Genomic DNA, 25,397 nt, shown 5'->3' with positions numbered 1-25,397 from the left:
TTTAAAATACCTCTTTTTATCTTTTTTAGGTATATTATATCTTTTTAAACTAATGCTTAGTGCATTTATTTTAAACATAATAATAATAATAATAATAATAATAATAATAATAATAATAATAAAAGGATTAGTGGGATACTCACTAATTTTGATTTTTTTTTCTTTTGGTTTAAAATTGGTTTTCTGACGTCTTTTTTCTTGATATTTAAATTTTTTATTTCCTAAAATAATCTTTGTCCCCAAAGCTGAAAACTTGGAATGTTGCCAAGATCGGCCAAAGCCGCCGAGTCTCTCTACCTTCACAGCTAGCAATGGCGCTGCCCAGAATCACAAAACCCCATAGTTTCATTAAATCAACCAGACCCATCAGTCAAGTTCCTCTGATTCAACTCTTCTTCTACACCCAGAAATCACTCTTCACACAAAACCTTTCCACTTTCTCACAATTTCTCAGACTCATTTGCACCAAATCCTCTGCCTCCTTTTCTTCTCCTCACGGTGCCCATATCACCAATGCCCTTATTTCCATCTTCACCAAACAGCCCTTCAACCCAGACAACCAAGAATTGAGAAACTTTGGTTCAATGCTTACCCATGAAGTTGTTGAGAATGTGTTGAGTGGTCTCAAGAGTTGGAAAATAGCCTATAGATTCTTCAATTGGGCTTCAGACCAAGGTGGGTTTAATCACAATTGTTATACTTATAATGCCATGGCTTCTTGCCTATCACATGCTCGACAAAATGCCCCATTGAGTCTTTTGTCAATGGATATAGTGAATTCTCGTTGTGCAATGAGTCCCGGTGCTTTGGGGTTTTTTATTAGGTGTTTGGGTAGTACGGGTTTGGTGGAAGAAGCCAATTTGCTGTTTGATCAAGTGAAAATGATGCGTCTTTGTGTTCCCAATAGTTATAGCTTCAATTGTCTGTTAGAGGCTATTTCTAAGTCCGGTTCGATTGATTTGGTTGAGATGAGATTGAAAGAGATGTGTGATTCTGGGTGGGAGCCTGATAAATACACCTTGACATCGGTCTTGCAGGCATACTGCAATTCCAGGAAGTTTGATAAGGCTTTGAGTGTTTTCAATGAAATTTATGGACGGGGTTGGGTTGATGGGCATGTGTTGTCTATCTTGGTGCTCACTTTTAGCAAGTGCGGTGAGGTTGATAAGGCCTTTGAGTTGATTGAAAGGATGGAAGATCTTGGTATTAGATTAAATGAGAAGACGTTTTGTGTTTTGATTCATGGGTTTGTGAGACAGTCCAGAGTAGACAAGGCCCTCCAATTGTTTAAGAAAATGCAGAAATCAGGTTTTGCTCCTGATGTATCAGTTTATGATGCATTGATTGGAGGGCTTTGTGCAAAGAAAGAGATTGAGAAAGCTTTACATCTATTATCAGAAATGAAGGAGTTGGGGATTGATCCTGACATTCAAATACTTTCCAAGCTTATAGCATATTGTTCTGAAGAAGTTGATATATACCGATTGATAGAGGAAAGGCTGGAAGATCTGGACACGGAAGCTATGCTATTGCTTTATAATTCTGTTTTGAATGGTCTTGTTAATGGCAAGTCAGTGGATAAAGCTTACTATCTACTTCGGGCCATGACGGGGGACAATTATACTGACAATTTTGAGGTCAACAAGTTCTTCATGGTCAAGGAAATGGTTCGCCCAGATACTACTTCTTTTAGTATTGTTATTGATGGTTTATGCAACACTGGCAAACTGGATTTGGCCTTAAGCCTCTTTCGAGATATGGTTCGAGTCGGCTGTAAACAAAATGTATTACTATATAATAATCTAATTGATAAGCTGAGCAATTCAAATAGACTTGAAGAGTGTTATTTGCTTCTGAAAGAGATGAAGGGGTCAGGATTCAGACCAACACAATTCACCCACAACTCCATATTTGGGTGCCTATGTAGAAGAGAGGATGTCACCGGAGCCCTTGATATGGTGAGGGAGATGCGTGTGCATGGGCATGAGCCATGGATAAAACATTATACTTTGCTTGTAAAACAGCTGTGCAAACGAAAGAGATCTGCAGAAGCTTGTAATTTTCTTGCTGAAATGGTCCGAGAAGGTTTTCTACCAGATATAGTTGCCTATTCTGCAGCTATTGATGGTTTTGTCAAGATCAAAGCAGTAGACCAGGCTTTAGAGATATTTCGAGACATTTGTGCTCGCGGGTATTGTCCTGATGTGGTTGCTTATAACACCTTAATAAATGGATTTTGCAAGGTCAAAAGAGTTTCTGAAGCTCATGATATTCTGGATGAGATGGTGGCAAAGGGGCTTGTTCCCTCGGTTGTTACGTATAACTTATTGATAGATGGATGGTGCAAAAATGGTGACATTGACCAAGCTTTTCATTGCCTTTCTAGGATGGTTGGTAAAGAAAGGGAGCCTAATGTCATTACCTACACAACCTTAATAGATGGCTTGTGCAATGCTGGAAGACCCGATGATGCCATCCATCTTTGGAATGAAATGAGAGGAAAAGGATGTTCTCCAAACAGAATTTCTTTTATTGCTCTTATTCATGGCCTTTGCAAGTGTGGTTGGCCAGATGCAGCTCTGCTTTATTTCCGCGAGATGGGAGAGAGGGAAACGCCTGACACCATTGTTTATGTGGCATTAATTACTTCTTTTATATCAAACAAAAATCCAACCTTAGCATTTGAGATATTGAAAGAGATGGTTGCTAAAGGAAAATTTCCAGACCCGCTAGATAAGAATGATTTACCTCTAAGAGATGCAATACTTGAACTGGCTGAAGATGCTAGTACTTCTTCAAATGTGAAGAATCTTATTGCTGAGGGCCGTATTCCAACAATTGTTTGTCTTTCAGATGTTGGAAGTGAAGGTGGATGAGAGCCCATTGTCTAATCAAAAGGAGCTATATGACTTAACTGCAACAAGATTGTGCTTCAAGCTTAAGGACATTGTCCATTCATAGAATGAAGTTCCTGGGTTGAAGAAGCATTGCTTATTTGGTTGAGTTGGTAAATTATTTGGGTCTATGAAGGCTATGGTTGTTGATCTTTCTTCATCGCTTGACTATTCTACACTTGATGTTATGATCTCTAGCATCACTAAAAGAGGTACATTCCTCATGGTAACTTTCTACATAGCAGTTCACTTGACTATTAATTGAAACTCCATGAAATTAGAAACAAATAGTTCATGACACCAAACAATTAGGAACCTTGGACTAACAATTTCCTTTTTCCAATTAGATTGAATTTTGTAAAGTATTTGTCATTATGTGTATCACTTGTTCAGTCTGTGCAAGTGAAGATAAATTCTATTATACAAAAATTTAAATGGTGCCATGCTTGCTATTCTTTGGGTGGTTTAGTCGGAGAGGGATGTTGGCATGTTCAAGAACAAGTGGGGCCACTGGAGTCTTTATGGGATACTGTTTACTACACTCCTTTCTTCTTTATATAGTATCCATCAAGTTCATGAATATTCCTTTCAGCATGATTGTGTCACATTGAAGAGAGGCATGTCATGGTGCTGGAAACAGGATTCAAGGTCGAGTTTAGTGCAGTTTGGGAACCCTCATCTTTGGGATTATCTGAGACCAGGATGGTGTTCTGAGATCACTAGGCAATATGATTGGGTGCATTTTCTAAACCAGCTGGGTAGCTGGTTCAGAGCTGGCTATAAAGACTAAGATCGTCCAATTGATGGAAAGCTTGAATGAGGCAAAATGTTTGGGTATCACCAATTTCCTAGTGGAAAGGAACTTGGTAGTTGTTATCTCATGGATTGCAAGGGGATGAGGAGAGTATGGAGGTGGGAAAGCAGTTTGATAGCATTCATGACTTTCACAATAGTTTACTAAAATGCATAGGATTTGCTTGTGTAAGGGCCTTAGTTCCCAAAACAAATGTTACTTAGCCTTGTTATCCTTAAGATGCCAATCATTTGAAGCCATCCAATGGACAAAAGGGAGTCATAGAAGAACTTGGGATGATGAGCAAAGGTGTGATTGCCAAGAAATTAGTTGAGGACATTGCTGTAGTTAGAGTTGAATGGTGAAAAAGACTCATGTAGCCAAACCCAGGTAATGTGGGTGAAGGTCCTTTTTTTAGGTTTAAGTGGCAATGCTTAAACAAGAAACATTTTTTAATCGATTAAGAGCTTATATCACAATACTAATCGACACCAAAAGGGGGCACCACCAGAGTGCATGTAGTATATAAATCGCATCAATTGAAAAACAAGACAATCAGACAATGAAAAAGTACTAACAAACAAAAAAAAATCTACATGTCAGTCACTGTTGAAGCTGTCAACAAACTCCAAGATGAATCTTCTATATAAGCTAACTTTTTCCAGCTAAACAAATAAGGATCTAAGACTGCATTTTCTGGAAATATAAAGAGTTTGAGATTCCATTCCGCATTTGATTTGCTATCGGAATAAAGTCTAGATTTGATAACCCTTTTTAGTGATTGGGAGTATGAAATTATAAGGAGAAAATGATATCATAGATGTCTATATTACGTCTACTTGGCTATGCCTGTTTTTCTAATAAATTTTTTCGTATGTTCCAATATTATTTGCATATTAGAAAAAAGATGCTATAGATTTCTTTATATGTTTTTATAGATTCAACTATATATCAAGAAATATGAACCTCAAACATGCAAAAACATTCTTATGTTACACAACCATATAAGCTAATGACCCCTTCAGATCGAGCATGAAGTTTTTTTTTGTTTTCTTATTTTTATTATTATTTTTCGTTTTAGATATAAATATATAGGGCTTAACTCAACTATCTAGCAAGAGATTATTATGGTTATTAACTTGTTATTTGGGCAAGATTCATAGCATGGGTAGATGTAATTAGGCTTGAGGGGGCCTACCTAGTTTCTAATAGTTTTTTCATACTTAAAGAGGCATTTGATAAAAAAAAAATACTTAAAGAGGCAGATTAAAAATAGCATCCCCAAAAAATAATAATAATAATAATAAAAATATTATGTATTGGACATTTACTTGGTCTCTCCAATGTAAAGTTCCTAGATGCCCAAATATAGGATTCAATGTAATGTGTTAGTGTGTGTATATGTTCATCATAGAGTTCTATTATAAACTATCTTATTAACTAGAGAAGCAAGGTTTGCCCATAGGCAAATTTGGAAAATATTTTGATGCAATGAGGCTTGATTAGGACATGATAAATACTTGGCTCTTACACAATAAGCCAATCTTGAGGCATTTTGTCCAAATGAAGTGAAGCATAAGCCTTGAGGTAGAATAAGGTGTAAGCCTCACCTTAAACCAGTAAAGAAATAAATAATAATAATATATTTAAGAAAAATTCTAATAAAATCACATGAAAATTGTATGATATGAAACTCATAAAATTAACGGTTTGTCATTGTCAAGAGTTTTGAACTTAGTTCCCTTTTCTCTCTTCTAAAATTTAACTCTCTCATCAAATAATCCTTAGCATTACCATCACTTATCAGATCCTCCAAGGAACCATGACCATATCTAGTTGTTGGATTATCTTCCAATCAGTGTCAATGTCCTCTCATTCTTGTTTTTCATCCATTAATTACAAGGATATATTTTCTTATCTATCAATAATACAATAGTGTATATGAGCTCGATCAATAAAGCAGCCAATAATTCTCCTATTTCTTCCTCTCAATTACCCTTTGCAGTTTTCTCCTCCATTTGAAGGGTTAATTGGAAGTCAATTAAGTCCTTAGTTTATAAAAAGTTTAACTCAAGTCTAGGCCAAAGGCAAAACTTATAAAATCTTCACTAAAAGCCTACAAAAGCATAGAACCCTTAAAACTTGTTGAATATTGAGGCTTAAGCCTTTTATAAAATATATACCAAATGCACACAATAGCCCCAAACCCATTAAAGCCCTTTGAATATTTGAGGTTTAAGCCTCAATAGAATAAGGCCTAAAATTACCCTAATTGAGGCTATAACCTCAAGGTTAATTTGCAGAGCCTCGTTTTTTTAAAATATTAGGAATATTTTATCAAATTATGAGAATTACTGAATGCCCTAATTAAATTTACAAGAATTTTAAAGTCAGTATAGAATTAAACAAATTATCAATGGATGAATGATAAGATTTTATCTGGGATAATGATAAATCCGTTGAATATAAGTATTAGTTAATCAATATTTAAAGTTTTATGCTTAAATTATTTCTTAATTTCTATTGATAATGAATGCCACTTGGAATGGATTTCTGGATTTTCCCCAAACCTTATTGTGTCTAGAAAAATAAGTGGTTATTTAGAATTTTTTTTAGGATGTAAGTCACTTGTAGCTCATGTTTTGTGGCATACAACAGAATGAATGCCATTCCCTTGATGGTTTTAAAAGCAAGGCCTTTTCTTGCTTATTACCTTTCAATAAGATTGCTTCTCTCAGGGAAGATGTGGCTAGCATATTAGCTAACAGAATGGAATTTTGCAAATCCAGATTTGTTTTTGTTACTGCATGTACTTGGAACAAAGCATCACTAATTATTACTGTATCAAGGTATCTTGTTTGGCTGGTTGGAAATTTCTTCACTTTCAAATCTACCATCAGTAGAAATGCAAGTGAAAGTTGGAAATCATAATTTCTTATTATTTGAGAAGAAAAGTGAGTACAATTTATAGACTACCTTCTAGACTAAAAAAGGGAAACTAGAGAATATAATTAGAAAAAAGAAATTAACTCCTATAATTCTGCACCTAGTTAGGAAAACCAACTACAATATTCTACAGCTGTACAGTTGATATATTATACGATATGGAAGGGAATAGATTTCCTGATTTACTATTCCTGAAATTCCACATTTTCTAACACTCCCCCTCAAGCTGGTGCATACATGTTATGCATTCCCAGCTTGCTCACCATGAAATCAAACATGGTACTTGACAACTCCTTTGTGAAAACATCTGCAAGTTGTTGCCCTGTAGGTACGAAGAGTGTTGTGACTTTCCTGACTTCAATTTTCTCTTTGATGAAGTGTTGATTCATTTCAACATGTTTTGTTTTATCATGTTGAATTGGATTATGGGCAATGCTAATGGTAGCCTTGTTGTCATAGTGAATCTTTATTGGTTCATTGAGTTCTAATCTAGGTTCTTTGAGTAGACCTCGGATCCATAAAACTTCATAAACTATAGCTCTATATTTTGCCTCCGCACTTGATCTAGCCACAATATTTTGCTTCTTGCTTTTCCAAATGACCAAATTGCCCCTTATAAACATGTAATAACCTATGGTTGATCTTCGGTCCTTGATTGAACCAGCCCAGTCCGCATCCCTATAGGCCTCTACATGTAATTCACCATTCTTCTTGAAGATTAGGCCTTTTCCTAGGGTAATCTTCAAGTAACTCGATATCCGTAATATTGCTTCCATGTGACTTTCTAGGGGTGAGTGCATGAATTGACTTACAATGCTAATAGCGTAAGCAATACAAGGTCGAGTGTGGGAGTGATAAATCAATCTTCCAACCAGTTGTTGATATCTTTCTTTGTCAACTAGAACACCTTCTAGCTCAGCTCCCAACCTTGGCTTGGATCCATAGGAGTCTTGATTGGTTTGCAACCTGTCATGCCGGTTTCCTTCAACAGATCAAGTGTATACTTCCTTTGAGTAACCGAGATGCCCTCTTTAGACCTTGCCACCTCCATTCCTAGGAAGTACCGAAGATTGCCAACATCTTTGATTTCGAACTCCTTAGCAAGAGGTGATTTTAGCCTATATATTTCTTCTGGATCATCATCGGTGACAATTATGTAATCCACATAAACAATCAAAACACTAAGTTTCATTAGTGAAAATTGTTTGTAAAACAGCATGTGGTCTCCTTGACTTTGACAAAACCCATAAAGTTTTAGAGACTTGGTAAACCTCTCGAACTAGGTGATTGTTTGGGACCATATAAGGATTTTTTTCAATTTATAAACTTTCCTAGAACCTTTGAGCTCCTCAAAACCTAGTGGCAAATTCTATTTACACCTCTTCTTCAAAATTCCCTTGTAAGAAATCATTCTTTACATCAAATTGATGTAGATTTCAATCACAATTTGCAACAATAGAGAGAAGAACTCTTATGGAGTTCATCTTTGCAACCGAGGCAAAAATTTCTTGATAATCAATACCAAAAGTTTAAGTGTACTCCTTGGCGACCAACCTAGCATTATATCTCTCTATAGATCCATTTGCTTGGTACTTAGTGGTAAAAACCCATTTACATTGAACGTTCTTGCCGTTAGGTAATTCTACCACTTCTCGAGTGTCATTTTTATGCAAGGTGCTTATTTCCTCAAATATAGCTTCCTTCCACCTGGGATGTAATAAAGCATCTTTAGTAGTGTTTGGAATAGACTCTAGGGATAGGTTTGTAGTGAAGGCCTTATAAGTTGATCTTAATTGGTGATAAGAAAGAAAGTTGGCTAATGGATGTTAGGTGTAGGTTCTAGCACATTTCTTAATGGCAATGAGAATATTTAGATCAATGTCCAATAAAGAACAAGGTTGTTTAGAGTTCAAAGGAGAAGTTGAAGATGAAGAAGCAAAAGAAGGAGAAGAAATATTTTCTATACCTTTCTCCGAAGTTAAAGATTGGCTGAATGAAGGAGAATTTGGGACTATAACTGGAGGATGATTGTCTCTTTTCTTTCTAGTATGGATCACAGGTGTTTTTTCCACTTCTTTGTTACCTTCTTTAGATCTTGGAATGGTGTCCAACTATTGTTCATGAGTATTTTCTCCCCCTGATTGATTATCTTCCATTTACCCTAGATTTTCATTCTTAATCTGTCCTCCAAAGTCAGTCTTGGCTTGTATGAATTCCAATAAACCGGGTAAGACAATGATTGTAGGTTCATTCTGGCTAAGATATGGCAGGTTTTCAAGTCTCCCTCCCCCCCCTCCCAAAAAAAAAAAAAACTTGTTCGAGAGTAATAAGATAAACTCTCAAAGAATTTTTACATCCATGGTAAAAAAAGGTTTTTCGAGTGGGAGGGTGAAAACACTTATATCCTTTTTGAGTGGATGAATATCCAACAAAGGCACATTTAAGGGCTCTTGGTTTAAGCTTAGATTGATCTTTCCCATGAACATGGACAAACGTTGCACACCCAAGGAAGTAGAGATCCAAAGAGATTGACACTAGGAAAGGCTTGTTTCAGAAGGTCAATTGGAACTTTAAGGTTTAAAGTAGTTTAAATGGCATTCGGTTAATGAGATATGTTCCTGTAAGGAATGCCTCTCCCCACAAAAACTTAGTAATATTCCTGGAAAACATCAATGTTCTCCCTACTTCCAACAAGTGTTTTTTTTTTTTTTCTCTTAGTCACTCCATTTGGTTGAGGGGTGTCTACACATAAAGATAAGTGTATAATCTCATTGGAGGCAGTTATCAAGGGAATTATGGTTAAGGGAAGGGGATAGAAACACGGGGTACTTCCATCGCATGGAAAACGCCCATCGAAGAGTTAATTTTCGGGAACAGAATAAAGATAAATGAGGTGCGGTTAACAGAGGAACAAGAAGTGAGGGAAGGGATTGCGAACGCATATCAGTAGTTGCTCTCTGATAGTTCGGGCTGGAAGGCGGACATAGGGGGTCTGCAGTTGAAGCAAATCAGTCAGTCAGAAGTGGAAGTCCTAGAGCTCCCGTTTTCTAAGTCCGAGATCCATGCAACCTTAATGGAGATGAATGGGGACAAAGCCCCAGGACCGGACGGGTTCACGGTGGCTTTTTGGCAAAGTTGCTGGGAGTTTGTCAAGGAGGAAGTTTTGGACATGTTCAAGGAGTTCTATGAGCAGAACTCCTTCATTAAGAGCCTAAATAATACGTTTCTAGTATTGTTACCGAAGAAAGGGGGGTTGAGGACCTGGGTGACTATAAACACATTAGCTTGCTGGGGGGGTTGTATAAATTGTTGGCTAAGGTGTTGGCCAACAAGCTTAAAAAAGTGATAGGAAAGGTGGTGTCATCCGATCAGAACGCGTTTATTATGGGGAGACAGATTCTTGACGCCTCCTTAATCTCAAATGAGGTAATAGATTCATGGAAAAAAAGGGGAGAGAAAGGCCTAATTTGTAAATTGGACATAAAGAAGGCGAACGATAGCATCAATTGGCAATTTTTGCTGAAGGTTCTGCAAAAAATGGGGTTTGGGCCAAAGTGGCTGGGATGGATGCGGAGCTGTAAATCTATTGCTAAATTCTCAGTTTTGGTGAACGGTGTGCCAACTGACTTTTTCTCAAGTTCTAGGGGGCTGCGTCAAGGGGACCCTCTTTCCTCCTACTTGTTCGTCATGGGAATGGAAGTGGTAAGTGTGCTAATCACGAGGGCTGTTGAAGGGGGTTTTATCTCTGGGTGTAGCATTTGGCGAGGTAGAGGGCAGGCTGTCAATATATCTCATTTACTTTTTGCGGATGACACAGTAGTTTTTTGTGAGGCAAAGAAAGGGTACTTAACGCATTTGAGCTGGATACTTTTTTGGTTTGAAGCGGCTTTAGGGTTAAAGATTAATTTGGACAAAAGTGAGGTTATTCCAGTAGGGGAGGTGGAAGAGGTGAACGAGATGGCTGTTGAAATAGGGTGTAGGGTGGGACAACTGCCGACCGTCTACTTGGGGCTGCCTAATAAGGCCACTTCCGTGTGGGATGGGGTGGAAGAGAAGGTGAGGAGGAGACTTGCCATTTGGAAACACCAATATATTATTCCCAAAGGTGGGAGAATCACTCTTATAAAGAGCACGATGGCCAGCATGCCCTTGTATCAAATGTCTTTGTTCCGCATGCCAAAATTAGTGGTGAGGAGGTTAGAAAAGTTGCAAAGAGACTTTTTGTGGGGAGGGGACAATGGGGAAAAAAAAGCCCACTTAGTCAATTGGGAGGTGGTGTGTGTGGATAAAGAAAAGGGAGGGTTGAGATTAGGAAGCTTGCTCGTTTGAACAAAGTCTTGCTAGGCAAATGGATTTGGAGGTTTGCTTGTGCTAAGGAGGAACTTTGGAAGAAGGTGCTTGAGGCAAAGTATGGGCAAGAGGACTTTGGATGGAGGACAAGGAAGGCAAATGGGGTGTTTGGAGTAGGGGTTTGGAAGGAGATTTTGAAGGAATCTGATTGGTGTTGGGAAAATATGGCGTTCAAGGTGGGAAAAAGCAACAAAATCAGATTTTGGACAGATCCTTAGTGCGGGAGTTATGTGCTGTCCCAAAGTTTCCCGAATCTCTTTGCCATGGCTGTCCATAGGAATGCCACAGTGGAAGAGATGTGGGACCAGAATTTTGGCCAAGGTGGGTGGAATTTAAGGTTTCTAAGGGACTTTAATGATTGGGAGTTAGATACGGTGGGCAACTTGCTGGATGTGTTGAGGGAGCATAGGGTTACGTTGGAGAAAGACTCGGTGTTTTGGAAAGAAGGAAGAGACGGGCTGTTTAGAGTCAAGAAAGCGTACAGCGTGTTGGCAAGCCCCATTGTCGCCGTTTTCCCGAAAAGCAATATATGGGTGGATAGAGTTCCAACCAAATTGCTTTCTTCGCGTGGGAAGCCGCTTGGAGGAAGGTTCTCACTCTTGATAGGCTTCAGAGAAGAGGGTGACAGTTTCCTAATTGTTGTTTCTTGTGTGGTTGCGAAGAGGAAACGATAAATCATATTTTAATTCATTGTACAGTTGTCAGAGTATTGTGGGATATCATTCTTGGGTTGTTTGGTGCTCAATGGGCCTTTCCAGAATCTGTAAAGGAGGTTTTATTTAGCTGGAAGGGCTCTTTTGTGGGGAAAAAAAGGAAAAAACTGTGGAAGTCCATCCTGCTGTACATTTTTTTGACGATTTGGAAGAAGAGGAATATATTAGCTTTTTAGAAAGGGGGGGGGTGTTAGCAATTCAGAAGTTAAAAACTTCTTTTGTGTGTAATTTATTTGGTTGGGCTAAATTGTATATTGGAGAGGAGCTGCTCTCCCTTATAGGCTTCTTGGAGTGCTTAGCCTCCATTTAGGGGTTGATGTGTTTTGTTCTTTTTTGGTTGGGAGGCCTTAGTCGCCTTGTATACGCCCTGTATGATTTGCGGCTCTTTTGCCTCCTGTTAATATATTCTGCGTTTACTTATAAAAAAAAAATAAGTGTATAATCTCATTCTCCACCAAGTAAGGATTTAGGATAGAATTGAAATAGTCTCTCGCATTGTTTGTCCTAAGAATTTGAATTTGGCTATGGAATTGGGTTTGAATCATTTTATGAAAGGCTTTGAAGGTTTTGACAACTTCGGATTTATCTTTTAAGAGATATATCTAGGTTGTTCAGCTAAAATCATCAATGAAAGTAATGAACCATTTGAAACCATTATAAGTGTTTACTCTCAAAGGACCCCAAATATCACTATGAATAGTAGAAAAGGGAATTTCAGACCTTTTATTGCTCAATGGGATAGATACACGATGACTTTTAGCTAAATCATAGACTTGACATTGAAACTTTGAGGCATCAACATTGACAAAGAAATCCGAATACAAAGTTTTAAGAGATAAGAAACTTGGGTGACCCAATCTGTAGTGTAGCAAACAGATCTACTCCTCATATTCTTTTGTCACCTTAGAGACATATCCTAGAGCATTCTCCTTGGTCTTGGAATCAAGATTATGCAATCTGTCCTCTTCAGCACTGTCAATCCTCTTCCCCATGGTTAGGTCCTGAAAAATGCCATGAGGAGGATAAATAATCAAATAACAGTTTAGAGACTTTGTAAGTTTGCTAATAGATAGAAGATTGCAAGGTAAGTTCAGAACATGAAGTACAGAATCAAGAGTAAGTCTTGGTGTCACTAAAATTGAACCTTTTCCAATAATAGGTGTGAAGGACCCATCAGTAACAACAACTTTTCCAGGGTTAGAATTGAATTTATATGAATGAAAAAAATTTTGCTCACTTGTCATGTGATTTGAAGCCCCTGAATCAATGAACCAAGGTTTAGTGTCACACAAAACATTAAGAGCTGAAAAAGTGTTACTTATTTGAGCAAAGAAGGATGAAGAATCGAAAGTGTTGGACAAGTTTAGAGTTTACCCAAACATTTTGTAAAGAAGTTTCATTTGATCTTTGGTGAAAAGATTCTTGTCAGGTTCAACAGTTGGTTCGGTTTCAGGTGTCTCTGAGGCAATGCCCTGATATGCCTTCTTGTGTGGAGCCGTAGTGCTCTTATATTCAAGAGGTGAATTTTCCATTCAATTTCCATCATGTCTCCCTTGTGTATCTCGCCTCATTGCAATAATCACACCATCAGGTGTCCTTCTCACCAGTTTTCTTCTGCTGCCACACCTTTTGATCACCTTCATATTTGGTCTTAAGGTCTGAAATATCTTGAGAACCATTTCCCATCATAACACTTCTACGCCCTTCTTCGGTTGTCACATAAGTAAAAACATGACTGAGACAAGGAATGGGTCTTTACCCAAGACTCTACCCATACCTCATCTAATTCTGGTCGTAGGCCAGCCAAGAAGTCAAATGCTTGGTCCCGTTCCAACACCTCTGCTATAGTTGCAGCATCTTCATGTGCTACCATCTCAAAATGTTGGAGGAGATCTAATTCCTGCCACACCATCATCAGATTGTTGTAGTAGACAGTTACAGACTGATCCCACTGCTTGGTATTATGAATGGTTGTTTTCAATTTGAAGATCCGAGCAGCATTCCCTTTCTTAGAGTAGGTTTTTGTCACAGCATCCCACACCATTCAAAAGTACAGAAAGGGTCGGCCAATGTCGGGTTTCATGGAGTTGTTTTAAACAACTAGGAAATTACCATAGAATTTTCAGCATCCCAGATTTCAAATTCCATATTTGTTTCCTTTGGCTCTTTGACAGTTCCCAAAATGTACCTCATCTTTCCTCTTCTTCAAGAATGGTTTGCCCAATTGAGACCATGAGAAGAAATTTTCTTCAATCAACTTTTCAGTGGTAATTTGTAGGGTTGGATTGGACTTCTCAAAAGCTTTAGACATGTTTGGTAGAGAAGGAGTAAATGGGAATTAAGGTCAAGGAAGAAAAAAAATATATATAATAAACCCAAAGAAAATCAGGAAGATCAAATTCCCAAGAAAAAAAACAGCAATTAAGGTTGAGAAAGAAAGATGAACACCAGAAAATATTCCAGCCCTATTACCATGAAAGTTGGAAATCAAAATTTATTTCTTATTATTTGAGAAGAAAAGTGAGTACAATTTATAGACTACCTTCTAGACTAAAAAAGGGAAACTAGAGAATACAATCAGAAAAAAGAAATTAACTCCTATAATTCTGCACCTAGTTAGAAAAACCACCAACTACAATATTCTATAGTTGTACGGTTGATATATACAATATGGAAGGGAATAAATTTGCTGATTTATTTTTCCTAAAAGTCCATGTTTTCTAACAGTAAGCTTGAACCAAGTTTTTACAGAAGACTACTCGTTTTCACAACTTTAGTTTAAACTAAGTCTTAGTTTCTAATATGTATTTTTTTTAATCCAAGGTTTCTAATTCAAGTCTTTTAACACTGTTCACCATGGATGCCAGGTTAAATGAGGGTCATAAAAAACACAAGGAACTTTTACATTGATGGTTATGTTGATAACCCACTTCCAAGAATTCCCAAATCATCTCATTCTATTGATGTTCTACATTGTAAGCAATCTGAAGCATCTCACACTAGCTTCAATGTGCACTCTAATTGCCACAATTTCATTAAGGTGTATTTCTCTTCTCCGTCACTTGTTCTTTCCTTTATTTCAGAATCCCATCAGCTTATGGCTTTGTAATTTTAAAATGAAACAAATTTACTTCCATTTAAAATATATAATACAATTGTGACTTTTCCCCAATATTGAAAATTAAAGCTTGAAACAGATGTGTATCCTGGTTTAGTTTGAATTGTTCCCAGTCTCACTTGATTGACCATCTACATATTTTAGCATACTTGGATCCTGCCGATACTTGAGAATTATATGCATACCATGACTTAATATGTAGTTTTTAGTAATATATGCATCCTTTTTTCATAATTTCAGCTCCGTATAAAGCCATTTTCTCTTTAAATCCTTGTGAATTATATTTTTCAGTGCCTCCAATATGGTCTTTGCACTTCCCTTAGTGACTTCACCTAGTCGCACCTTGAGCTTAAATCAAGTCACACTTTTGTAAAGTTTGGATTTGTTCAGAATCCCAACTTTTCACGCCATGTAACACAGTTCTGTTCTGTGTTGGTGAATCAATATTGGAATTTAGATTAAGTAAATCAGTTTTTGTGACTTCAAGAATTTGTTGACAATGAAATGTATCTGTGAAAATGCTAATCTGAATCGGTCAATATTATCTTCAGAAAGTATTATACCTCGTGCTTTTTGTTTCCTTTGGTAATTCCTAACATTAGCAGTTGGTGTTGATGGATGAAGTTTCTTGATATATGGATAAAGGGGAGATTGTAATTCCCTCCAACAAGTCCTTTGCATGCTTTATGAAAAAAATGATGGAGGGAGTAGTTTTTTTTTCTCTTCCTTTCTGTCAAAGTCTTTTGGTATCAATTATATATGTCTTGTGTATCTTGGTGCATGGTTTCTTGGTCGAGATGTATAACCTAATTAAAAATAAATAAAAAATTTAAAGCTTGATTATGCGGCCTTTTTTAGGTCTTTCTTTTGATGAACTGAAGATAACACTTAGGAGGGAACTATCATTCTTCTCTCTCTGGGGATACAGGGTTTTGCACTCTTTAAGCCAAAACAATTGTACTTGCACACTGGATGGGATTCTGCTACAAATAGCTGATATATCCCCTTGAAGAACCTTCTAACTCGAAGTTCTAATATGTTGCTTACCACCTTCTTCACATTTTTTATTTCTGAATCTGTGGAAGCTTGAGTCATTACCCTTTGTAGCTCTTGACCTCTTGCTGACCTGATTGGCTCCTCAACACTTAGCATTATTATCTTCCCACGTTCATCCAGATTCATCTCCTTTATCTACTCTATATCTGATGCATAAGTTCCATGAATTTAGGTTTTAAAACTGGGAAATGTTGCTTAGAGGGTCTAAAGAAGACATGCTTTGTCACTTGGTCTGTGTCATCCATTTGACATGCTTGTCAGTCACTACTAGACAATTTTTGTTAACCTATGGAATGAAGAGGAGAGTAGCATCCCCCCTCTGAATTTTCAGAGCCTTCAATAATTAAATGGAAGTTGAACCTCTTAATCTCATAAGATCTAATTTATAAGCTCTTGAAAAATTTCTAATCTCAGAAACCCAGAAAAAAAGTTATCTAAGATAAAAAGCTGCTAAACACCTAATGAACTGTTTTGCCACAGAACAAAGATAATTCAAACTAGAAACGCGAATTGAATAGGAACTCCTATAAAATAGAAAGTTCAACAAAGACACTAACTTCTTAAATTAGAAAATTTCAGAATTAATGCTGTCTAAATTCCTTATTTATCGTATCCCCTTTGCTTGCCAAACTGACCTATTTTTGTCAACTCCTAGATCCTCTTCAGTAAGTGAGCCCCTGTTTACGGTCGGTTCTATCTGGGCCACCCACATTTGTGGAATCAACCATCCTTATCAATCTAAGATCAAACTGGGTATCTCTTGGGTGGAATACTTCTTAAATCCTGTTTCTGGAGATGACATACTTCCTAAAGTACTCCACTACTACTTGCCTGCAAAACCATGTGCACATTAAAACAAGAACAAGGAGCATTTTTATGGCTGTTAAATGCCAGATAATATGACACCCATGCCTTTCTCAAACTCCTGACTGTTAAATCATATTTTTAAATTTTTCTAAAATTTTATTGAATCAAATTGTTGAAGTCATTTGACAAAATATGATTTTTGGTAAAATTGTTCAAATAGGTATACTTATCATAGGATCGGCCCAAATCTTTCTTTAATACTGATATGTCAATTATATGATGAGCATAGAAATAACAATGGATCTCTGCATTACTTTTGGGTAACGAGTAGGTTTCTGACCTTGTTCATAGAGCTTCTGATTTTAGCACACATAGACCAAATGCTGATGAAGATTATATTTTTTGCAATAAAATTCACTATAGAGATGTTTCTTGGTAAAGAAATTCCAAGTTGTTTAAAAGAAATTGTCAAAATTAAGTTGCCTACCTCTCAAAGGCATGTACCAGCTTTTTGATTGAGCCTTCTAAATCTGCCAGTAGCAGATCTGTTACTTTCTCATAATTGCATATGAAATTAAAAGAATATTAATACTAAGAAACAACCTAAGCTCTTTTTAATATTAATGAGCTTGAACCCTCTCCATTTGACCTGAAATCCTTTAGAAAGGTACACAATTTAAGGATAAAAGTCACTGCAACTCCACTTTTACCCTCTAGCACTTTTCACCTGAGCGTAAAGAAACCTCACATGTGCATAGAGGAAAAGGTACATTTATTGAACAATGGATTGCCCATAAGCCTTGCCCTCACAAAATAAATGACCTAGCTATTACCAAACTCACTAGCCAACAAAAACTGCCTATGGTTTCTAGCCCAAAGGCTTGTCCTGTTTCTCATTAGCACAACTTTAAAATGAAGTTGGAACTTAAGTACATATCTGCATATCTTGAGAATGAGAGATTGGAAGGGATGATTGTGCATACTGCTCAACACAATTAATTGATTTGCATCGATTGATACTCCACTTCATAAGGATCCAAAAAAAACAGATGAGGTACTCCCTGTTTTATTTTAAATTTTTTATAACATGGAAATCTTTGAATTCAGCTTTGCAGGTTTGGGAAACAATCCATGGATATATAAGATCTGTTCCCCCAAGAACAGTGTATCAGTAAGCTTGGAGCTCCAACCTGGACACCTGCTAATTGAGCTGCTCATGATGTCAATGACTTTTACTCTCAGCAGGTGAAATATGAATCCCATATATGACCCTTTTATATTTTAATTATAAAATTGACAGAGGTGAAATATAAAGTAAAAAAATAAAAAAATAAAATAATAACAATAATAATAATAATGTAAAAGAAAAAGAAAAGAAAAGAAAAGAAAAGAAAAGAAAAGAACAGCGAATCATGTACATATATAAAGGCCTTAAAGAATTTTATGAAGTTCTGTTAAGAAGGAAAAAACCAGTGATGCACCTGAATCAGTAGAACTATAAATGCAAAACTTGAGATTAGAAGTATTAATGGTAGAGCTGAGGAATTTTATGATTAGAAAATATGAGTTTTGCTAGCATAGAAGAGACAAGAAAGGTCAGTTTAATCCGGAGAGGATGGTTATTATTAATATGAATGCTAGTTTTACAAATAGATTATTTCTTGTTGGTCAAAATGATTTGGTTTGCTTTATTTATTTATAGAAACAAAATGCAAACCATTCTCCTGTTTTTGTAACTCTGTTCTTGTTTGAGGCTTGGGCATTCTGTGCTGCTATGATGTTAGCTTTTTTAATCCTTGATTTTCCTGTGTAGCTTTAGCAAACCTGGAGTGTTTGCATAGCATTTGATAATGGCCATTGGCAGTCTCAAAAGAACCCCACAGCAATGACCACAACAAATTGCATCAGGTTCATTGAACCCAGTGGTACAATATGGGTGAAAGGTATAGATGGAATGATATCTCTTTGAATGGGGTTTTAGATGGACTTATTCTGGAAACAAATTCTATTCCCTGCAACTGGAATAAATTCAGAATTAATTTTTAGAAAATATCATTACTCAAACTAGAAAGAATTACTCCTATGGTTTTACCTAAAAAATGGTCAAAAATACATCATTCTGAAATTAAAAGAAAGCATGAGGCGGTTTAAGTCTTCAAAATTTACTTGTCTCTGAAGAAAAGGAGGAACCGACTCCAAAATAAGAACTTACTAGAAAAAACTCCAGAGCAAAATAAAAAAGTAAGGTACTTGTTGATGAAAGATTTAGAAACTTACCTAAAATACAAAAACTCTACACTCCTTTTGTGATGCCATCTTGTACAAAAGCCTGAATACCTGTCGATAGGAGTGTTTGGAAACATTCCCAAAATACAAAACTGTAACTCCTGTTATAAATTCCATTCATCTTTTCAAATCCTTTTCTGCCCCAAACTAGCATCAGAGAAGAAAGGCTATTCTTCTGTTTCAACCATGGAAACAGAACAGCTAGCTATTGAATATGGCTACAAGGCCAAGCCTTCAGCACTCTTGAACACCATCTTCACTTGGACGGTGAACACTGCTGCTAAGACACTTCTCTCGGTGGCATCAAATTCAAAAACTGGACATACAGAGAAGTGGAAGCCTACTGATCATCTGAAATTCATGGTCATGCTAATGACTTGGTTCACTGTCTGGGTTCTTAGGGTTTTGATGGATCATTTCCCTTCCTCCTTAGCCCCCTCTCCTTATTATCTCCCAGGAGTTTCGTCACCCATTGGACTACTTGACTTAATGCCATCGTCATCATCGTTGTCACCATCTTCGTCATCTTCTTTGGATTTGGTTCTGTATGAAGGATCTGATGAACCATCCATTAAAGCCCTTGGAAGAGCTCTCTCACATGTAAGCTTACTTGGAAAATTTTCTTCTTTAACTTCTTGGGTAAATTGGTAGTCAACTGAGATGACTGATGTTTATAGAAAGCTTGAGATGCAAGCTCCATGCCTACATGCACAGAGCTCATTCCTAGATTAATGCTGAATTTTGAACATGTGTACTATTTTTACATTCAAACTTCTAGGGCTACTCTGTAATTTAGTTTACATGTTCTTGGCATGGTAATGATCTATTTTAATCTACTTTCAATATACAAACTAGTTACTTTTCTTAGAAACAATAACTTTCCAATATTTTTTTATTGTTTAATATCTTCAGTTTCTTCTTCTTTTTTTCTTTATCTGAAATTTATTCTTGTATCATGTTATCATTCCTTTTAGTTCGTTTCAAAGTTTTCTCTAGAATTCAGTAAACACAAGGTGGTAGAAAATGTTGAAAACAAGCAGGACTCAAAACAATCACCATGTCTTGCCAGAACAATAGCTGCGATAGTAGTTTGGGTTGTTCCCTTTATTAGTGGACTCATTTCCATGTCTATAAAAGTAGTCTTATACTAATTTCGTAGTTAATAGTATTTTTATGTCCTTTACATGAACACATGTCTGATGCAGAAGATGGATGACCTAACTGGTGTCAGCATCTTCTGTTAACTCAGTTGCAGACTCTCTGCATGGCATCATTGCACCTAATACTCCACCTGGCTCTGTAGTGACAGGTGTGAAATGTGTGGCATGGTTCAAATGCATATTGTAGAGCAAATATGTCATTATGGAATAGGTTCCAATAATGTCCGTCTTCTATACTATTCAAGCTTTTTCATTTTCCATGTTACAGTGTTGTCACATAGTCAATAGTGGATTAAGACCTGTCATTTTGGATGGTAATTATTCAGACTTCACATGTTCAAAACATTAATTTCTTATTTTAGAAATTTCAGTTATTTTTCAGTTGGTTTGACAAATTTGTATTAGTTCACCAGAATTAATGAGTGCAATAATGAAATCACAATCATCTTGGCACAAAATACTATGTGAGACTGAGTCATTAAATGGTGTGTCCCAATCATTTTTATTGATGTGATTTTAGCATTATATATGCCTATCATGTATCTGTCTTGTTTGTATTGGTTCAGATTTTTACACTCCTGAATGAGATCCCAGCTACATCAAGGAAATACCAGTTTGCAGTGGCTATGGCAGACAGGATTGTGGATGAGAATTCCAGGGATGGGCATGTGGAACTACTTCATATAAACCGTACAATTTTAGCATCTGCATTTGCGCGTACAACAGGTCTTCTTTATCGTTCACTCCAAAGACAAGAAGCAGCAGGGGATGATAGGATTGCATGGCCTTCCCGCATCATCAAGGCAATCCCACTCGGCTCCTACCTTACCTTCTACGTAAAAGGGCTCAGTCACTGTGTCAGCACCATCTTCCCTTCTCTGGGCACGTCTCAATTGGAGAAGAAGCAGCAACTGGCTATGGGAGGTGGAGAAGAGGAGATAATGGCGGAGAAGTTGGCTCAGGAGTTGCTGTGGATAATGGACAAGCTGAGGGGTTGTGGGGCGGTCGACGAAGCCCTGATGCAGTGGAGCTTTGCCTCCGGCCTGGCCTCCTTTTCTCTCACTGCTAATCCAAGGGTCCAAGGTTCCATCGTCAAGATCTCGGGTGAGATATTAATTAAACTAAACTTTCTTGAACATGCATACTACACAATCGATTTTTTTCACGTTAATTCTTGTTACCATATTATACTTTGTTTTAAATAGGTTAGCCTTTATGGATACATCTTATGACTAGAGAAAAGAAATTTATGATTGATCGTAATATGTTTTGCGTTATAAAAATATTCTCCATGGGAAACATCATGTAGCAGTTCTTTTAATTTGAGACACTGATGAACCCTCCCTAAATCTTCTGATCACTCTTCATGAGTTGACCGTAACTACTTATCAAATCATATAGAGGTGCTAATCCCATATCAAATCATATAGCTCCGAACTAAGGATGTGAATTTGGTCTGTTGGTCTAAAGTTCAGTCTGATCCAAGCCCTCTAGGGTTTGGGCTGATTTTTTAAGTCTGACCCAGCCCATGGGTTATTCATGCTTGCCCGAACATATTCATAAAAATTCATAAATGTTATGAGATTTGAATACTTGTAAAAGGTAGAAAATTTGATATACCCAATCATCAAGTGAAGCTTTGTATTATTTTTATTTGTAAACGTGATTCTATATAGTAAAGAGCCCAGCTTAAGGTGAGACTTCGGCTTAGAGTTAGATTCCTACCCAGCCCGAGCTTGCCGGCCATCCAGCCCGTTTACTTGCCTATTCATAACTACATATGGAATCATATGAGTTGCTAAACATATTTTTATTACAACAGAAGACTGACTTCCTTGCTTCATATAAATAATTCGCTGAAATCATGTCTTTTATCTTCTTTATTTACAGCAATATTAGTTGAAGAGCTCAGTCGAGTAGACTTTGAAGTTCCAAGGCAGGTGAAGTTCAGGCTGATTGGGCTTTGGCTTCCACTGTTCTGCTTCGCAGGCAACGGGCTTGCGTTTCCATTCTTGACAGGCTATGAGAAGGCAGAAACGGAGAGAGCCCTGGACAGAGTGATTTCGACCTTGCCCGCAACTGACCAAGAAGTGATCCTCACCAACTGGCTACAAGACTTCACCATTTCAGCCTCAGACTGGCCAAATCTCCAGGTATCTTATGACCGATGGTGCCGTTCAACTCGAAAGCTTGCTGCATAAACTTACACGTATACACGTATACAAATACGTAGCTTGTGTACAATGCCTACAATTGACTGCAGGCTTATATACCACTCTAGTATACTTAGTTACTTTACCTTGTTTTACTGGGTAGTATATATTGGAGATTATGAAGTAAAGGGCTCACACTACAAGGGGAATTACATGCATGGTATGATTGTCTATGGAATGTTGGCCGCCCTATCTATCATCCTGGTAAATTTATGTGTAGAATATGTTTTTATGGTGGATGTTTCTTTACTATTATAACGGTTTTAGCTTGTAGCGTTGTCTTTTTAGCTCTTCCATGAGAATCGCATCTACGGATAATCAGTTGGTGTTTTGATATAATTAATATGGGATTTTCTTTGGACTTAATAGTTATGGAAATAAGCAAACAATGAGGTTTGAACCAATGACCTCACTCAAAAAAGTCTTTAATACCATGTTAGCTAAATTAATAGTAGACACAAATGGATCCAACTGGATCAGGCTTGGACCATCTTGGTTCTCTTAGCCCAAGACTCCCAAGTACGTCCCTTAGCCCAACAGTTTAATGAATGATATGAATAGAAGACTCACTCTAATCTTGGAGCCTACAAGCCAAATTTACATTCCTGGCTAATACGTAGAGAGGCCAATGATATGTATTATGTAAATGGACTATAACAATAACCATCTTAATCGATATAGAAATGTAGAAAACAAACCTGTAGATAATGAAACTTCATCATCACTTCCACTTTAATTGTCTTAAATTAAAGACAAATAAAAATATATTTCAAATGAGAGGAGGGCCTTGGCAAAAGGGGTATTCTTTTCTTGAGAAGCAAACATTGGCTTGATTCTTGAAGCCATAAGAAAATGTACCATAAATCCTGAATCACAGCTCTCCCATTTACAATCACTCATGAGTTACCATACAAACAATCCATCTCAGAACAATTCAGACTTCTATATCATAGAAACCACGTTCTTGAGTTTCAAAATCAACATCAACCATCATTTGCCTCACAATGGTGTTCAGCATCATATAAATTTTCTCTAAATCGTTATGTGTTTTATCATGAGCTATGAATCTATGAAGAGTTCCCAACACTTCCACAAAACTAAACCCAGGCGATTTCTTCACCCCTCTCCTCTCCATGGCTTCCCTCATCATTCTCGCATTGTCCCAGAGCTTCACGCCTGCATAAACGTTTGATAAACCAATGTACCTACCATCATGATCAGGCTCCAATTCTATAAGCTTTCTCCCAACTCTTTCTGCAAGGTCGAATCTTCTATGGTTCATACACCCGTTAAGCAGAGCACCTAGCATTGAAGCGGTTGGTTCCATTGGCATTTGAGCTATGAAATCGTATGCCTCTGCTAATTGGCCTGCGCGTGATAGAACATCCACCATGCAGGCATAGTGCTCGCTCTTGGGCACCATGCCTTGTTTCCCAAGGGACTTGAAGAAATGCCAAGCTTCATGTACTAAACCCCCATGAGCACAAGCGCTGAACAAGCACAAGTATGTGATCTCGTCAGGAACAATTCCTAGAACTTGCATTTCCTTGAACAACTCAAGTGACTCATGAACTAGTCCATGTGTCGCGAGCCCTCCAATGATGGTGTTCCACATCAAAACATCGGTTTGATCCATTGGAACCCCACGAAACACAGCGATAGCCTCCTCTATCGCCCCACATTTGGCGTACATGTCCATAAGCGACGTCCTCAACACTAAAGTAAACCGCATTGTATTATCCACCATGTACTGATGCATCGTCCTCCCTTGCTCGAGCGCCCCCAAGTGGGCACAAGCACACAAAACGCTCACCATTGTCACCTCATTCGCCTTAGGCCCCACCACCCGCATTCTCTCAAAAATGGCCAGAGCCACGCCATACTCACCACCCTTGACACACCCATCAATCATCGAGCTCCACGACACGACATCTCTATCCGGCATCGACTCAAACACTTGGCGGGCCGAGTCCAAGTCCCCACACTTGGCATACCCATCCAGCATTGCATTCCAAGAAACCGAGTTTCTAATAAGCATTTCATCAAACACCTTACGGGCAGATCCGATATCGCCACAAGAACCATACATATGGATCAAAGAATTCGCAATAAACCTATCAAACCACAAGCCCTCTTTCGCAATGCGGCAATGCACCGCCAGTGCGAGCCGGAGCTCGGACAGACGCGCGACTGCCTTTGCAATAAAGGGGTATGTTAGGTGGTCGGGGCAGACCCCAAACCGCAGCATTTTGACAAATACTGAGACAGATGGATTTGGGTTTTTGCCTTTGGAGAAACCCCTTATGATGCTGTTCCAGTTGGAGATTGTTGGGCTGGGAATTTGCAGAAAAATGCGATACGAGTGATCGATATCGCCCCAACTGGAAATTGCAGAGAAAGATAGGAGCCTTGAGGCAAAAGGGTGATGTTGGGAGAGGCCAGAGGTGATGAAGAAAGCCTGAATTTGCTTGAATTCAGACATTGATCGGCAATTTTCAAGGAGGGCGATGAGAGTTTGGTTTGTGCTGCCATTTTTCCACAGCAGTTGAACCATTCAACATTTACTAGAGTGAGACTTGACAGAGCGGTTGGGTCTTAAAAGCATTTGAATTTTTGGACGATGAAAGGAGGATGTTAAAGATCTGTTTGGTTACCGGGAAATTCAGGATGTGTTTGAAGAAAATGAAAATCATATTTCTATAGAAAATTTAAACTCTTGAATCAAGAGTCTTGATTTGTAATGGTTAATATTATCGAGAATTGTTTCTAAAACAGCTATAACAAAAGTTTGGAATTTTAAATATGAAAAATAATATTCATAATTATTTTCAATGCTATGTATATTTAAAAAACACTTTAAATTTATTTTTAAAAGTTATTCTTTTTTTATAATAAATTTTCAAAAAGTTGTTTCAAGTCAAAAATTCATAACATATGTTTTTAAAGTTGAAAATTTATTTATTTTTACCCCAAATAATAAAATATTATTTTTGAAACAATAAATGGGCCAGATTTCAAATAAGTTTTATAAATATGACTTTACATTCATATTCATATGATT

The 25,397-nt window shown here is 37.4% G+C and overlaps 2 protein-coding genes across 5 annotated transcripts; one reads left to right on the top strand and one right to left on the bottom strand.

Moving 5' to 3' along the window:
• Positions 1-239: 239 nt before the first annotated feature.
• LOC100240757 (uncharacterized) lies at positions 240-22,568 on the top strand. 4 transcript variants are annotated; one of them, XM_002270411.4, is made up of 5 exons: positions 2,884-3,106; positions 14,564-17,922; positions 18,491-19,563; positions 20,690-21,227; positions 22,014-22,568. In XM_002270411.4, exons 3-5 carry the CDS (start codon positions 19,150-19,152, stop codon positions 22,322-22,324), a joined length of 1,263 nt encoding a protein of 420 aa, XP_002270447.1. In that variant the 5' UTR covers positions 2,884-3,106; positions 14,564-17,922; positions 18,491-19,149; the 3' UTR covers positions 22,325-22,568. The 4 variants fall into 4 exon arrangements, 2 of the variants coding, with proteins under 2 accessions (XP_002270447.1, XP_059596406.1); XR_002031047.2 differs by lacking the exons at positions 20,690-21,227; positions 22,014-22,568 and having other exon boundaries at positions 240-3,106; positions 17,785-17,922; positions 18,491-19,038; XM_059740423.1 differs by lacking the exons at positions 2,884-3,106; positions 14,564-17,922 and having other exon boundaries at positions 17,940-19,563.
• A 404-nt stretch (positions 22,569-22,972) lies between these two features.
• LOC100263021 (pentatricopeptide repeat-containing protein At5g08305) lies at positions 22,973-25,121 on the bottom strand. Its single transcript, XM_002270440.4, has one exon. The coding sequence runs from the start codon at positions 24,888-24,890 to the stop codon at positions 23,271-23,273; it is 1,620 nt and encodes a 539-aa protein (XP_002270476.1). The 5' UTR covers positions 24,891-25,121; the 3' UTR covers positions 22,973-23,270.
• Between the last annotated feature and the right edge of the window lie 276 nt (positions 25,122-25,397).

Source organism: Vitis vinifera, chromosome 10 (assembly GCF_030704535.1).
Source record: "Vitis vinifera cultivar Pinot Noir 40024 chromosome 10, ASM3070453v1".
Lineage (NCBI taxonomy): Eukaryota > Viridiplantae > Streptophyta > Magnoliopsida > Vitales > Vitaceae > Vitis > Vitis vinifera.
Note: the sequence above shows the minus strand (reverse complement) of the source record. Positions and strands in the feature narration are given on the sequence as shown.